Here is a 16129-nt window from a genome sequence, read left to right as displayed (position 1 = left end):
TGGGCAGATATCTGAAGTCAGCTCTGCTGGGTACACTGTCAGCGCTCCTCTCTCTACCTGCCTGGTCTGCTATTATACTGTAGGCCCAATGACAGTGGGATTAGACCAGCGATTATATGACAACATTCACACTGTTGCCAACATATTCTCTCTCTCTCTCTCTCTCTCTCACACACACACACACACACACACACACACACACACACACACACACACACACACACACACACACACCTCTGGGCCATGTAAACAATCTCACATACCTCCATGACATGTTATGTCCATTGAGAAATCAGGGTCTCACACCAGATTAATTGTAATTTTAGAAATTATATAGAATCAAAATAAGTGTTGTAGATAATTCTGCTTGAAAATAGGGGGTGGGTGGGTTTAATGAAAGTGGACTAAGTAGTCAAATGGTTTACAGTGGTGGTCTGTGCTGTTTAAAATGAGGAAAGACAAAAAATAAAATAATGAGCGTGGCCTTATTTCTATTACAGCATATTGGATGACTGTGATTCATATTCCATTCACCCAGCTCAATGTAACATCGAATAGGTTTAGGCTGCTACATAATACTCAAATTTGACATATACCGATCATGAGGTTGCTACAATCTAGCCTATGAATGAAAGTTTACAACGTAGGTGCACGTAGGTGTTTTCCAACAGAATCATCGGAATGAACACACCCCTGATCAAACGCAAACAAATCCCTTTCATTGCCACATACAAACAGCTTGTTGCATTACTTCTCGCATCTATGCACTCTCCTCCTCTCATCTTTTCCTTTCGCTTATGGACTTGCACAACATATCAGCTGTCTGCAAAAAAATCTTTCCAAGCCAAGCCTTCATATCATAACCACTACACACAGCCTACATCGTAGTCACAGCATTAGCTAAAGTAACATCATAGTCAACATAGCCAATAGAACTAAGAAGTGAGTAAACCCGCTATAATCATGCAGTACAGTGTACAGTCAATAAGCTGTTTAGCAGTTACAACGGCAGGCCCCTGTGGCAATAAATTTGTAAAAACCAAAGCTTACCTTGACCTGGAAGAGTTCCAGTGTTGGATAGTTAGAGCCAACTAGCTAACATAGCATCCCTCTGTTTGAGCCAGGTGTTTGAGTAGGCTAAACTAGCTATCTACATTTGCTCCACCATTTTTGAAGAAATTAAGTGCTAGCTAGCTCTAGTTTATGCCTTCAGTACTATATTCATTCTCTGATCCTTTGATTGGTTGGACAACATGTCAGTTCATGCTGCAAGAGCTCTGAGAGGTTGGTGGATGTCCTCCCGGAAGTTGTCATAATTACTGTGTAAGTGTATGGAAAAGCGTTAATGCGTTTGAGCCAATCAGTTGTGTTGTGACAAGTTAGGGGTGATATACAAATATACCTATTTGGTAAAAGACCAAGTCCATATTATGTCAAGAACAGCTCAAATAAGCAAAGAGAAATGACAGTATATCAAGGCGACACCTGTTCATTCTTGTTGGTGTCCTTTAGAAAAACCATGGAATGAGTACGTGTCCAAACGTTTGACTGGTACTGTATATATAAAGTGCCTTCCGAAAGTATTCACACCCCTTGACTTTTTCCTTTTTTTACAGCCTGAATTTAAAATGGATTCATTTGAGATTGTTTTGTCACAGGCCTACACACAATACCCCATAATGTCAAAGTGTAATTATGTCTTTAGAACATTTTACAAATTAATTAAAAATAAAAAGCTGAAAAGTCTTGAGTCAATAAGTATTCAACCCCTTTGTTATGGAAAGCCTAAATAAGTTCAGGAGTAAACATTTGCTTAACAAGTCACATAATAAGTTGCATGGACTCACTGTGTGCAATAGTGTTTAACATGATTTTTGAATGACTACCTCATCTCTGTATCCCACACATACAATTATCTGTAAGGTCCCTCAGCCGAGCAGTGAATTTCAAACACAGATTCAACCCAAAAGAAAAGGTTTTCCAATGCCTAGCAAAAAGGGTGTTTATTTGTAGAATGTTTTAAAAGCATACATTCAATATCCCTTTGAGCGTGGTGAAGTGATTAATTACACTTTGGATGGTGTATCAATGGACCCAGTTTCCACAAAGACACAGGCGTCCTTCCTAACTCGGTTGCCGGACAGGAAGTAAACCTCTCAGGAATTTCACCATGAGACCAAGGTGACTTTAAAATAGTTACAGAGTTTATTAGCTGTGATAGGAAAAAACTGAGGATGGATCAACAACATTGTGTAACGGTTTTCTTGGTGAGAAGGAGAGTTGGACCAAAATGCAGCGTGTCGATTGCGATTCATGTTTAATGAAAAAACACACTAAACACAAACACTACAAAAACAATAAACGTAACGAAAACCGAAACAGCCTATACTAGTGTAAACTAACACAGAATAAGGACATCAAGACACTAAGGACAATCACCCACAAAACCCAACACCAAACAGGCTACCTAAATATGGTTCCCAATCAGAGACAATGACGAACACCTGCCTCTGATTGAGAACCATTTCAGGCCAAACATAGAACTAGACAAACTAGACATGAAACAGAATGCCCACTCAGCTCACACCCTGACCAACCAAAGGTGCGGACTCCGGCCGCAAAACCTGAACCTATAGGGGAGGGTCTGGGTGGGCATCTGTCCGCGGTGGCGGCTCTGGTGCTGGACGTGGCCCCCACCTCACCTTAGTCTTCCCCCACCTTATCCTCTTCCGTGGCCTCCTCACCATGGCAACTCTTCTCAATGGACAGAGGGGCGCCAGCTCCTGGCTGACTGGCAGATCTGGAAGAGTCTGGTTGACTGGCAGATCTGGAAGAGTTTGGTTGACTGGCAGATCAGGAAGAGTCTGGTCGACTGGCAGATCAGGAAGAGTCTGGTCGACTGGCAGATCTGGAAGAGTCTGGTCGACTGGCAGATCTGGAAGAGTCTGGTCGACTGGCAGATCTGGAAGAGTCTGGTCGACTGGCAGATCTGGAAGAGTCTGGTCGACTGGCAGATCTGGAAGAGTCTGGTCGACTGGCAGATCTGGAAGAGTCTGGTTGACTGGCAGTTCTGGCTGCTCCATGCTGACTGGCACCTCTGGCTGCTCCATGCTGACTGGCTGCTCTGGCTGCTCCATGCTGACTGACAGCTCTGGCTGCTCCATGCTGACTGACAGCTCTGGCTGCTCCATGCAGACTGGCTGCTCTGGCTGCTCCATGCAGACTGGCTGCTCTGACTGCTCCATGCTGACTGGCGGCCCTGGCTGCTCCATGCTGACTGGCGGCCCTGGCTGCTCCATGCTGACTGGCGGCCCTGGCTGCTCCATGCTGACTGGCGGCCCTGGCTGCTCCATGCTGACTGGCGGCCCTGGCTGCTCCATGCTGACTGGCGGCCCTGGCTGCTCCATGCTGACTGGCGGCCCTGGCTGCTCCATGCTGACTGGCGGCCCTGGCTGCTCCATGCTGACTGGCGGCCCTGGCTGCTCCATGCTGACTGGCGGCTCTGGCTGCTCCATGCTGACTGGCGGCTCTGGCTGCTCCATGCTGACTGGCGGCTCTGGCTGCTCCATGCAGACTGGCAGCTCTGGCGGCTCCATGCAGATTGGCAGCTCTGGCGGCTCCTTGCAGACTGGCAGCTTTGGCGGCATCCTGCAGACTGGCAGCTCTGGCGGCTCCTTGCAGACTGGCAGCTCCATGCAGACTGGCAGCTCTATGCAGACTGGCAGCTCTATGCAGACTGGCAGCTCTATGCAGACTGGCAGCTCTATGCAGACTGGCAGCTCCTTGCAGACTGGCAGCTCCTTGCAGACTGGCAGTTCTGAACAGGCGGGAGACTCCGGCAGCGCTGTAGAGGAGGAAGGCTCTAACAGCGCTAGACAGGCGGGAGACTCCGACAGCGCTGGAGAGGAGGAAGGCTCTCGCAGCGCTGGACAGGCGAGGCGCACTGTAGGCCTGATGCGTGGTGCTGGCACTGGTGGTACTGGGCCGAGGACACGCACAGGAAGCCTGGTGCGGGGAGCTGCTACCGGAGGGCTGGGGTGTGGAGGTGGTACTGGAAAGACCGGACCGTGCAGGCGCACTGGAGCTCTTGAGCACCGAGCCTGCCCAACCTTACCTGGTTGAATGCTCACGGTCGCCCTGCCAGTGTGGCGAGGTGGAATAGCCCGCACTGGGCTATGCAGGCGAACCGGAGACACCGAGCGCAAGGCTGGTGCCATGTAAGCCGGCCCAAGGAGACGCACTGGGGACCAGATGCGTAGAGCCGGCTTCATGGCATTAGGCTCGACGCTCAATCTAGCCCGGCCGACACGCGGAGCTGGAATATACCGCACCGGGCTATGCACCCGCACTGGAGACACCGTGCGCACCACTGCATAACACGGTGCCTGTCCGGTCTCTCTAGCCCCCCGGTAAGCACAGGGAGTCTGCCCAGGTCTCCTACCTGGCGTAGCCATACTCCCTGTTAGCCCCCCCCAAGACATTTTTGGGGCTGACTCTCAGGCTTCCATCCGCGTCGCCGTGCTGCCTCCTCATACCAGCGCCTCTCTGCTTTCGCCGCCTCCAGTTCCTCTTTGGGGCGGCGATATTCTCCAGGCTGTGCCCAAGGTCCTTTACCGTCCAAATCGTCCTCCCAAGTCCATTTCTCCAAGTAATGCAGCCTCTCCCACTGCTGCTGCTGCTCCTGCCTCTGTTCCTTCTCCTGCTGCTGCTGCCTGTTGACACGCCGCTTGGTCCAGTTGTGGTGAGTGATTCTGTAATGGTTTTCTTGGTGAGAAGGAGAGTCGGACCAAAATGCAGCGTGTCGATTGCGATTCATGTTTAATGAAAAAGCACACTAAACACAAACACTACAAAAGCGTAACGAAAACCGAAACAGCCTATACTAGTGTAAACTAACACAGAATAAGGCCATCAAGACAGTAAGGACAATCACCCACAAAACCCAACACCAAACAGGCTACCTAAATATGGTTCCCAATCAGAGACAATGACGAACACCTGCCTCTGATTGAGAACCATATCAGGCCAAACATAGAACTAGACAAACTAGACATGAAACATAGAATGCCCACTCAGCTCACACCCTGACCAACCAAAACATAGAAATATACAAAGTAAACTATGGTCAGGGTGTGACAATACACAAGTCAGTTAAGAACACATTCTTATTTTCAATGACGGCCTAGGAACGGTGGGTTAACTGCCTCATTCAGGGGCAGGACGACAGATTTTCACCTTGTCAGCTCGGGGGATTCAATCTTGCAACCTTACAGTTAACTAGTCCAACGCTCTAACCACCTGCCTCTCATTGCACTCCATGAGGAGACTGCCTGTTACGCGAATGCAGTAAGCCAAGGTAAGTTGCTAGCTAGCATTAAACTTATCTTATAAAAAACAATCAATCATAATCACTAGTTAACTACACATGGTTGATAATATTACTAGTTTATTTTGCGTGTCTTGCTTTTGCTTATAATCGATGTGGTGCGTATCGTTGCTCCAATGTGTACCTAACCATGAACATCAATGCTTTTCTTAAAATCAATGCACAGAAGTATGTATTTTTAAACCTGCATATTAAGCTAAAAGAAATCCAGGTTAGCAAGCAATATTAACCAGGTGAAATTGTGTCACTTCTCTTGCGTTCATTGCACGCAGAGTTAGTGTATGTGCAATAGTTTGGGCTGCCTAATTTGCCAGAATTTTACGAAATTATGACATAACATTGAAGGTTGTGCAATGTAACAGGAATATTTAGACTAATGCAGCTCTTCGTTGTGCGTCAAGCATTGCACTGTTTATGACTTCAAGCCTATCAACTCCCGAGATTAGAATGGTGTAACCGATGTGAAATGGCTAGCTAGTTAGCGGGGTGCGCGCTAATAGCGTTTCAAATGTCACTCGCTCTGAGACTTGGAGTGGTTGTTCCCCTTGCTCAGCAAGGGCCGTGGATTTTGTGGAGCGATGGGTAACGCTGCTTCGAGGGTGGCTGTTGTGTTCCTGGTTCGAGCCCAGGGAGGAGCGATGAGAGGGACGGAAGCTATACTGTTACACTGGCAATACTAAAGTGCCTATAAGAACATCCAATAGTCAAAGGTTAATGAAATACAAATGGTATAGAGAGAAATAGTCCTATAATTCCTATGATAACTACAACTTAAATATTCTTACCTGGGAATATTGAAGACTCATGTTAAAAGGAACCACCAACTTTCATATGTTCTCATGTTCTGAGCAAGGAACTTAAACGTTAACTTTCTTACATGGCACATATTGCAGTTTTACTTTCTTCTCCAACACTTTGTTTTTGCATTATTTAAACCAAATTGAACATGTTTCATTATTTATTTGAGGCTAAATTGATTTTATTGATGTATTATATTAAGTTAAAATAAGTGTTCATTCAGTATTGTTGTAATTGTCATTATTACAAATACATTAACAAAATCGACCGATTAATCGGTATCGGACTTCTTTGGTCCTCCAATAATCGGTATCGGTATCGGCGTTGAAAAAATCATAATCGGTCGACCTCTAATAGGTAGGCCTATCTAGTTCCCAGTTAGTCAACAGAGTTGACCTTACTCCCAGGCAGCCTGCTAGCCGGCAGGAGGAAGTGGAGGAGACTTTCTCAGGCCTGTGTTTTAAAAACCCAGTGATTATGTCATTTACTCTGGGCTATGGGCACAGCTACAGAAGTCCAGAGTCCACTCTGTGTATGTGGTATGTGGTCTCACAGCACCAGTTTAAAGCAGGCATATTTGGGGATGTGGTTTCTTGCTATTCTACTGACGGTAAAGACAAGAGCGTCATAAGACCTTGTGCCTCCCATTATTGTAATCATGCCCTTTTAATAGTGATAGTAGTGGTAGTGGTGGAGATCGTTATTGTGGGGTAATGTTGTTTTTGCCGTTGTCCTTTTGATGGTATTTCTGCAGGGGGTGTGAAGAAATTAAAATGGAGTTATTTGATGTGGGTTGTGGAGCTTATTGGCATTATTGAATCATACATTGATTGCTAGTGACCCATAATGTGTCATTCTCTTATATTATTATATATTATTATCATCTATTTTATCTGTTACCACTAGTACAATATTTGTAATGCTGAGTTGTACTAACAATGAGAACTTTCCTGTGGTTACAGATAGAGGGTTTCACTTAATAATAATATTGTCTGATGGTTTGGCAAATACTCTCTCATCTTTAACACCATACATTTTTAAGGCATATAATCATACTCTCATAATCACTGACTCAGGGATGGAGTTCTTTGATGGGGTGGTCGCGACAAAAAATAATTTAACTCATCGTGAGGGGCAGCCGTGGCTCGTGGGTCTGCGTACCCACATCCACATCCATACCCACACGTGCAGTCAATGCCTGCCCTAGCCTAAGTCAAATTGACCAAAAAAAGGTTTAAAGTTCATTTCCTGAAATGTACACATTTTGCCATGGGGCATAGAGAAAATGTTCCAGTTTGGAATGAAGTTTGCTGCAATGCTCCACTTTCTGCCATGGGGCGGAGAAAATATGTTGCAATTGTATAACTAATTTCATGCAATTCTACTCACGTTTTCATGGAACAGACAGAAAAAATTGAGTTTTACAGGACATTTCCTGCAATTTTACTCATTTTGCCATGGGGTGGAGCAAGATGTTTGCAGTTTTGAATATATCTGAGTGAGAGTGACTAACCATGACTACTACAAGTTTAGATAACGGGCTAGACAAACTTGCCTAACTTAAACATGTTAGCTGACATGGGCTAATTAAGTGACTGTCAGTGAATGACATACTGTAATGAGAAAAATTCAAAATTTGGAAATTGAACCTTGTGTATTCTACTATTCTACCTCTCAACATTAAGTTGAGACCCCAACTGAGTTTAGTTTTTGGAAATTGATCCGCGGGCCTACAAAAGGGGGGCTGCTAGTTGCCTATCCCTGCATTAAAGGATGATAAATATTTGTTAAGCCATGAGAAGCTGGCCAGCCTTACTGACCCACTGACATATTTCAGATTGTCTTCTAAGAAACATAAGCTTTCAGATGTACACCGGGATTCATCCCTTTTGCAGCTCACTGTACGTAGACTAGCTGTTGAACTGGAGCGTTAAACTATCATTTGTTCATTTTGAGCTGGGAATATTTGAGACGGGAGAGAGAGGCTGTGGTTGGATGTGAGGCTGAAGTGGGAGGCGGTCAGGCTGCTGCGTCATCTCCAGACAGACAGAAGTGCGTGGGTGGGAGGCCACACTCCGAGCCAAACCCCAAACACACAAACAGCGTACAGGCAGGCAGGAGATCCCCTCTACTAAAGCTCATGCTGAGGTCTGGGGGAAGTCCGAGTTTTTCTGGTTTTACATGCACTGTATGAACTGTGATGCAGTGATGTGAGAGAGCTCTGAGCTTTCATCTCTTCAGCTAGGTTTAATTTGAATGGGCATTTAGTTGAACCTATTGTTGCTCCTGGGGCTATTTTCACTGAAAAGAAAATAGAATGGTCCTTGCTCAATCTGGAGTGTAGAAACGTCCAAGTCTTGAGTTAGTAAAGTAATTGTTGAAATATTTTCCTCGGCTAAAACTCTTCCCCCCTATTGTCCTCAAACCTGGTTGATTGGAATGAAAACCTAGCAACCAGTAATTGGTCTGAAATAACATAATTAAACATTCCAAAATGTGTCAGTATTTCTGTGTATGTACAGTATGGTACATATCGGTCTACGTTAGTGCAACCTGGACTCAGGGGTAGACATAACATAGAAATGTAAATCCAGGACACTCCAATTGGTATATGTTACGTTTCGTATGGTATGTATTAATTTGTGAATGACCATCAATCATTTCATATGAAGTGTTATGAATTACAATTTCTATGATATGTTACGTATTGCAATTCGTTCTATATGTTGCGAATTCCAATTTGTTGTGGCTAACGTTAGCTAGGTGACTAGGTGGCGGGTTAAGGATAAGGTTTAAGGTTAGGTTTAAGGTTAGGATTAAGGTTAAGAGTTAGGTTGAAGGGTTAAGGTTAGGAGAAGGGTAAGCTAGCATGCTAAGTAGTTGCAAAGTAGCTAGTAAGTACACTGAACAAAAATATAAACGCACATGCAACAATTTCAAAGATTTTACTAAGTTACAGTTCAAAGAAGTAAATCAGCCTCCCAAGTGGCACAGAACTCTGAGGCACTGCATCGCCGTGCTTGAGGTGTCACTACAAACCCAGGTTCGATCCCAGGCTGTGTCACAACCGGCCATGACCAGGAGTCCCTTATGGCGGCGCACAATTGGCCCAGCTTCATCTGGGTTAGGGGAGGGTTTGGCCGGGGGTGGCTTTACTTGGCTCATCGCTCTCTAGCAACCTCTTGTGGCAGGCCGGGCGCCTGCAGGCTGACTTCAGTCGTCAGTTTTACGCTGTTTCCTCCAGGACATTGGTGAAGCTGGCTTCTGGGTTAAGCGAGCATGTGTTAAGAAGTGCAGTTTGGCAGGTAATTTTTCAGAGGACATGTGACTCGACCTTCGCCTCTCCCAAGCCCATTGGGGAGTTGCAGCGATGAGACAAGATCGCAATAGGATATCATGAAATTTGGGAGATATCAGTCAATTGGCCCTAATCTATGGATTTTACATCTGGGAAAACAGAAATACATATTTTGGTGACAGATACTCTAACAAAAGGTGGATCTGAAAGCCAGTCAGTATGTGGTGTGACCACCATTTGCCCCATGCCGCGCGACACATCTCCTTCACATATTGTTGATCAGCCTGTGGAAGAGTGTTGTTCCACTCCTCTTCAATGGCTGTGCAAAGTTGCTGGATATTGGCGGGAACTGGAACACGCTGCCGTACACGTCGATCCAGAGCATCCCAGACAGCTCAGTGGGTGACATGTCTGATGTACGCAGGCCATGGAAGAAGTGGAACATTTTCAGTTTACAGAAACTGTGTACAGATCCTTGTGACATGGTGCCGTGCATTATCATGCTGAAACGGTGATGGTGGAATATGAATGGCACGACAATGGGCCTCAGGATCTTGTCACGTTATCTCTGTGCATTCAAATTGCTATCGATAAAATGCAATTGTGTTCTTTGTCCGTAGTTTATGCCTGCCCATACCATAACCCCACCGCCACCATGGGGCACTCTGTTCACAATGTTGACATCAGCAAACCACTCGCCCACATGACGCCATACAATCTCTGTCATCTGCCCGGTACAGTTGAAACTGGGATTCATTTCTCCAGTGTGCCAATGGCCATCCAAGGTGAGCATTTGGCCACTGAAGTCGGTTATGACGCCGAACTGCAGTCAGGTCAAGACCCTGGTGAGGAGGATGAGCACGGAGATGAGCTTCCCTGAGAAGCTTTCTGACAGTTTTTGCAGAAATGTTTTGGTTGTGTAAACCCACAGTTATATCAGCTGTCTGGGTGGCTCGTCTCAGACCATCCTGCAGGTAAAGAAGCCGGATGTGGAGGTCCTGGGCTGGCATGGTTACATGCCTGTGGTTGTGGAACCACATGTCTGTGGTTGTGGAACATTTTTGGGTTATTTTATTTCAGGGCATGAAACATGGGACCAAGACTTGACATGTTGCATTTATATTTTTGTTCAGTATAGTTGCAAAGTTGCTAAAATGCTAAGGTTGTCTGTGATGACATTCAAACACCAACCTTTGGATTGCTAGATGTTTCGTTTTATTTGCCCACCCATCCCCTCCGACCAACCACTGTACTTTAGTTTTCGCCATAAGTAACCTTCTGTCTTATGAAACCATACCAAACATCACATGTAATACTAATCTGAGTGTCCCAGATTTACATTTACTATGTTACGTCTAGCATATGAAACCAGGCTGGTTAGTGTGCCAAATCTGTGGTAATGCATCAGTGGCACACTTTGTGTATGTGTGTGTGTGTGTACATTCATATCTATGTGTGTATCGTTGTCTCAGCTTGCTCACACTACAGTTTAAGAATGACAGGTATGTATTTATGAAAAAGTCTCTCTGCATCTGGAGAAGCGATAACAGCAGATTCATTTGGATCCCTCGGATGGTTCTTCCATCGCACTTTTTCTATTTTTACTTCTCTTTCTTTCTCTTTCTTTCTCTCTCACACACTCTCCCTCCTTCTTCCCCTCTCTCCACTCTCCCTTTTCTTCCTTCCTTCCTTCCTTCCTTCTCTCTCTCTCTCTCTCTCTCTCTTTCTCTTCCTATCCCTCTTTCTTTCTCTCCCTCTATTTCCTGCAGTTTCCTGCAGTTCCTCCCATACACACTGTCTGTCTCAGTCTAAATCATGGCATTATGAGAAAGGAGCTCTCACTCCTCTGTCACATAAAACACTATGTCGAGAAGAGCTTTGAAACACAAAAAAAGTCAGTTCTCCCTCCTCCTCTCCCTCCGTCTTTTCTCTCTTTCGCTTCCAACAAATGCTGGATAGGAAAAAGATTTCCCCTTTAAATGCGGTTTGGAACATACCTGTGAGCCAATTTTGAGTATGAAATCTATTTCCAAAGACATGGCATTAAAATTGTATAATGTGAAAGTGACATGTGAGGATAATTTAATACACATCCCCTGAGGATTTGGGCCTCGTTATTAATGGTGGGGGCCGAGAATTTAAATCCATATTTAGATATGGGTTTCATATGGATATCCATATGGGTTTCATAGAAGTGCTTTATAATATATAGTGCTGTATAATATAGCCTAGACAGCACCACCCACTGGGCACAGACGTGAGTTCAACATATAGTTTTGTATTACATTTGGTTGAGTTGTAAACTAACGTGAATTCAATGTGAAATCAACAACAAATGTCACCATGTCATTGGATTGAGTTTTTTTTAAATGCCCTGACGTTGATGACTTTGATGATCAGTTTTCCATGGAGATTCAGCGTCATCGAATAGACATTCTGTGTTAAAATTACGTGGAAACAACTTTGATTCCACCAGTCTTTGCCCATTTGTTGGCATGGTAATAGAGCTTAAAGCTGGGTGGCTCTAGTGTTTCAGATGATCTACGCTAGGTCATTCTGACACTGTCTGCTACACACTAAACAGAGTGGGACATTTTCACCTCTGCAGACATTCTGTGCCCAGTTCTGTTTCATAATTCAGGGATGCAGTGGAACACATGTTATCATGACTGGATCATAACAGTGTCCCTCTCCTTGTTCGGGCGGCGGGCGACGTCACCGGCCTTCTAGCCATCGCCGATCCACTTTTCATTTTCCATTTGTTTTGTCTTTGTTTTACACACCTGTTTTCAATTCCCCAATTACATGTTCATTATTTAACCCTCTGTTTTCCCCATGGTTTTTGTGCGTGATTGTTTTCTGTATGTTCGGTCCGTTATTATGGGCTCGGTATTACGACATGTTATTGGAATATTTGAGTAAAGTTACTTGTGTTACTCATCTCTGCTGTCCTGCGCCTGACTCCTCTGCACCAGCTACACTCAGACCATTACAAACAGTCCCACATCGTCTCAGTCACTCAGACAGTCTGCAGAAAGCATTAGTCCATGTGTATTACACCCATGTCTCTCTAACTGCCCTGGGTTGGTTTAGATAGACGAAGCAGATGTGGGAGAGAGTCTAGTTTAAACCCCTCCTGTATACTGTAAGAGGACCCGTTTGAGTCCTGGCCTCCTGATCCATTCAGTGTGGTGTAGACTGATTAGTGGACTTGGAGGTCCACCCTCTCTACCTGATTAGTTACTGTATTTGGTGAGTCACCAGTCCTCCACCCAACTACTGTAGCTAATCTGTGGGGAAGGGAATACCATTCCAAATACAAGCACACATCAAGAGATGTGCTTGAAATGGCAGACAGCCCTGTGCTGCAGTGTCTGTTACTTCTAAACATCAAAAAGAATGACTCGTTCACCTGATTTTTTTTTTAACCACCGTGAAGTACAGTCTGCTTCATGGCATGTGCACAACATTTTCTAGGAGACAAAAATATATTTTGATGTACCGATACCTAAGGGCTGTGTTATTTTTTCAAAGGAGCCCTTCCTTGCTGTTTGTCATGGAGGGACCTAAGTAAGAGTGTGTGTGTGTGTGTGTGTGTGTGTGTGTGTGTGTGTGTGTGTGTGTGTGTGTGTGTGTGTGTGTGTGTGTGTGTGTGTGTGTGTGTGTGTGTGTGTGTGTGTGTGTCAGAGGGTCTACTCTGAGACCGGCCTTCTCCCCAAGCCTTACCAGACTTTTCCTATGTTGTCTCTCCAGTCTTTGTGGGTTTTAGTTGTATAGTCGGGTTTGGATCGAGGTTACACCCCTGTCTTTCTTTCTCTCTCTCTTTCTCTTTCTTCCCAATTGTATCTTGTATTTGTATTTATTATGGATCATTAGCTGCTGCCTTGCTCTTCCTGGGGTCCAGCAAAATGAAGGCAGTTATACATTTTAAAAACATTACAACACATTCATAACAGATTTCACATGATATTAAGTGTGTGCCCTCAGGCCCCCACTCTACCACATATCTATAATACAAAATCCATGTGTACATGTGTGTATAGTGCGTATGTTATTGTGTGTTTGTATGCATGTGTCTATGTTTGTGTTGCTTTACAGGCCCTGCTGTTCCATAACGTGTATTTTATCTGTTTTTTAAATGTCATTTTACTGCTTTGATCAGTTACTTGATATGGAATAGAGTTCCATGTAGTCAAGGCTTTATGTAGTACTGTGTGCCTCCCATAGTCTCTCTCTCTCTCTCTCTCTCTCTCTCTCTCTCTCTTTCCAGCTTTCTATACTGAGACAAAAAGTCAGCCAGACACAGGTCTGGAGAGCTCTGCTCTCCACTCTCCCTTTTAGGGAAGTCCTTCTCCATCTGGATTCCTCTCCATGTTTTCCCGTGCTATCTGTGAGCCTCCCCAGTAACCGACTGCTGCATGTAGCTGCCTGCTCTGGGTTAAAGACCACTGTCACGGGTAATTATGGTGCAGACTGCGTCAGAACAGCCCAGCCTAGCCCGCTGCACATTTAAACATTACAGGGATTTCTCCAGTTGCTATTTTCCTTGACTTTCATTGGTTTAAAAATTTCCCCGTTGTGTTTGAGGGCATCTAGTCCCGTTATTACACAGCGGCCTAGACTCCGAGGCAGTCCAGGCCTAATTGCTCCAGTGTGTGGAGCTTTGCTCTGCCGGGCGGGTAACACGAACAGGCCTCCTCTCAACCACTGGGTGTGTCCCCGTCAGACATGATGAGCCGTATCTCTCTCTCTGCCTGTCTGCCCAGGAACTCATGCTGCCTGCATCCCTGTGATTCTGTTATGTTAGACTGCAGGGCAAGACATCCAAACAACTGAGCTTCAGCTTCTGATTTCTTTCATGAACACAACATGGGACATAGAGAAACTACAACATTTTGGGAATGATAAATTGTAAAAATGTCCATTTGTTACTGTTAATATTATTTAGTGCAATTTGTGGTATGTCTATTCTAATATGTGCGTTATTAATGCACCAGTCTTCACCATTATTTCTGCTGATGGTCTCAGTCTGGTGTGTACTCTGCCCCCACTGTTTCATCTGAGTGTCCTTTAGGGAGAAAAGGAGCTCCTTGAAAAGTAAACACAAAGGGAAACCTACCAAGCAGTGTATATGGCATAGCAGGGCTCCTGTGGTTTCAAGTGTTTTCCATAAACCAGGAAAAAGCGGTCATTCGTATCAATATTCTGCTCTGCCCTAACCTAGCGCAGCAGGCGTATGAGATACGCCTGAAACTACATCCCCTAAATCAGGGTCATTCAACTCTTACCCTACGAGGTCTCCGGAGACTGCTGGTTTTAAGCTCATCCTGATGATGAATTGCACACACCTGGTGTTCCAGGCCTAATTCAGTTCCTGATTAGAGGGGAACAATGAAAAAATGCAGTGGAACTGGCTTTGAGGTCCAGAGTTGAGTTTGAAGGCCCTATATACTGGGCTTGATGAGGAGAAGAAAAAACATGTTGGGGGAGGTGGTCTTCTGCACTTTTCAACCAATTGAGGAAATGTGGAGGAGGAGTTAAGATGGAGTGTCGCCTTGTTAACGGCTTAGTGGAAAACCGGAACATCTAGCTCTCAACTTCTGCTCTCTGCTGCTGATTGGGTGAGGCAGTTTATTTGCGTATGGAGCTGATGTGATTTGACCGTGGCATTTAGTCCCGAAATCCAAAGTGACTCATACTGGAAGCTGCAGACATCAGGGTTTTGTTTTGGATCTATGTTCCTGCTATTGTAGAAGTCCCAACTGTTCCCTGTTTAAAATAATGCTCCAAATGAAAAAGGGCTGACATTACATGATGTTTCATGGATGATGTTTGACATGTGCTCTGTTTCTCCTTTCCTATACTACTCATGGCTTAGTGATGCGTTTGAGATTTTGTTCAATAGCAACACCTTTTTCTCTCTTCCTGTCTTTCTAGTTGTGTGTCCACTGACCTGTATGAATGGAGGGGTGTGCAGCTCGCGGACCCACTGCCTGTGCCCGCCAGGTTTCACTGGTCGGCTGTGCCAGTTCCCGCTACGGCAGATGCCCGAGGCCCAGGCGGCGCGGGGCAACAAGCAGCCCGTATACACCCTGTCGGTGCTGTCAGACGGCCAGAGCCAGGGAGAGCAGGCGGCCATGGGGCGACCACAGCTGACACAGACCCACTCTGTGTTCACCCTGCCCCTGGCACAGGGGGCAGGTCACCACTCATCAGAAGGTACCCATCATGTCAAACTGTTGTCACTGAAACCACAGCCACATTTCTGTATATTTTAATTCCAGTGCCCATATACAGTGGCAAGAAAAAGAATGTGAACCCTTTGGAATTACCTGGATTTCTGCATAAATTGGTCATAAAATTTGATCTGATCTTCATCTAAGTCACAACAACAGACAAGCACAGTCTGCTTAAACTAATAACACACAAACAATTATACTTTTTCATGTCTTTTTTGAACACACCGTGTAAATATTCACAGTGCAGGGTGGGAAAAGTATGTGAACCCTCGGTTTTAATAACAGAAATAACCTCAACCAAACATTTTCTGTAGTTGCGGATCAGAACGGCACAACGGTCAGGAGGAATTTTGGACCGTTCCTCTTTAGAAAACTGTTTCAGTTCAGCAATATTCTGAGATGTCTGGT

The 16129-nt window shown here is 45.1% G+C and overlaps 1 protein-coding gene across 4 annotated transcripts in view; it reads left to right on the top strand.

The window, feature by feature from the left end:
- The window catches only part of LOC110510013 (latent-transforming growth factor beta-binding protein 3), a 46978-nt gene that overhangs the window by 9633 nt on the left and 21216 nt on the right, over positions 1-16129 (top strand). For all 4 annotated transcript variants that reach the window (XM_036967648.1, XM_036967650.1, XM_036967649.1 and 1 more), the window contains exon 2: positions 15420-15701. In XM_036967648.1, coding sequence (XP_036823543.1) covers positions 15420-15701 — 282 coding nt within the window. The remainder of the gene's footprint in view (positions 1-15419; positions 15702-16129) is intronic.

Source organism: Oncorhynchus mykiss, chromosome Y, assembly GCF_013265735.2.
Source record: "Oncorhynchus mykiss isolate Arlee chromosome Y, USDA_OmykA_1.1, whole genome shotgun sequence".
Taxonomy (NCBI): Eukaryota; Metazoa; Chordata; class Actinopteri; order Salmoniformes; family Salmonidae; genus Oncorhynchus; species Oncorhynchus mykiss.
Note: the sequence above shows the minus strand (reverse complement) of the source record. Positions and strands in the feature narration are given on the sequence as shown.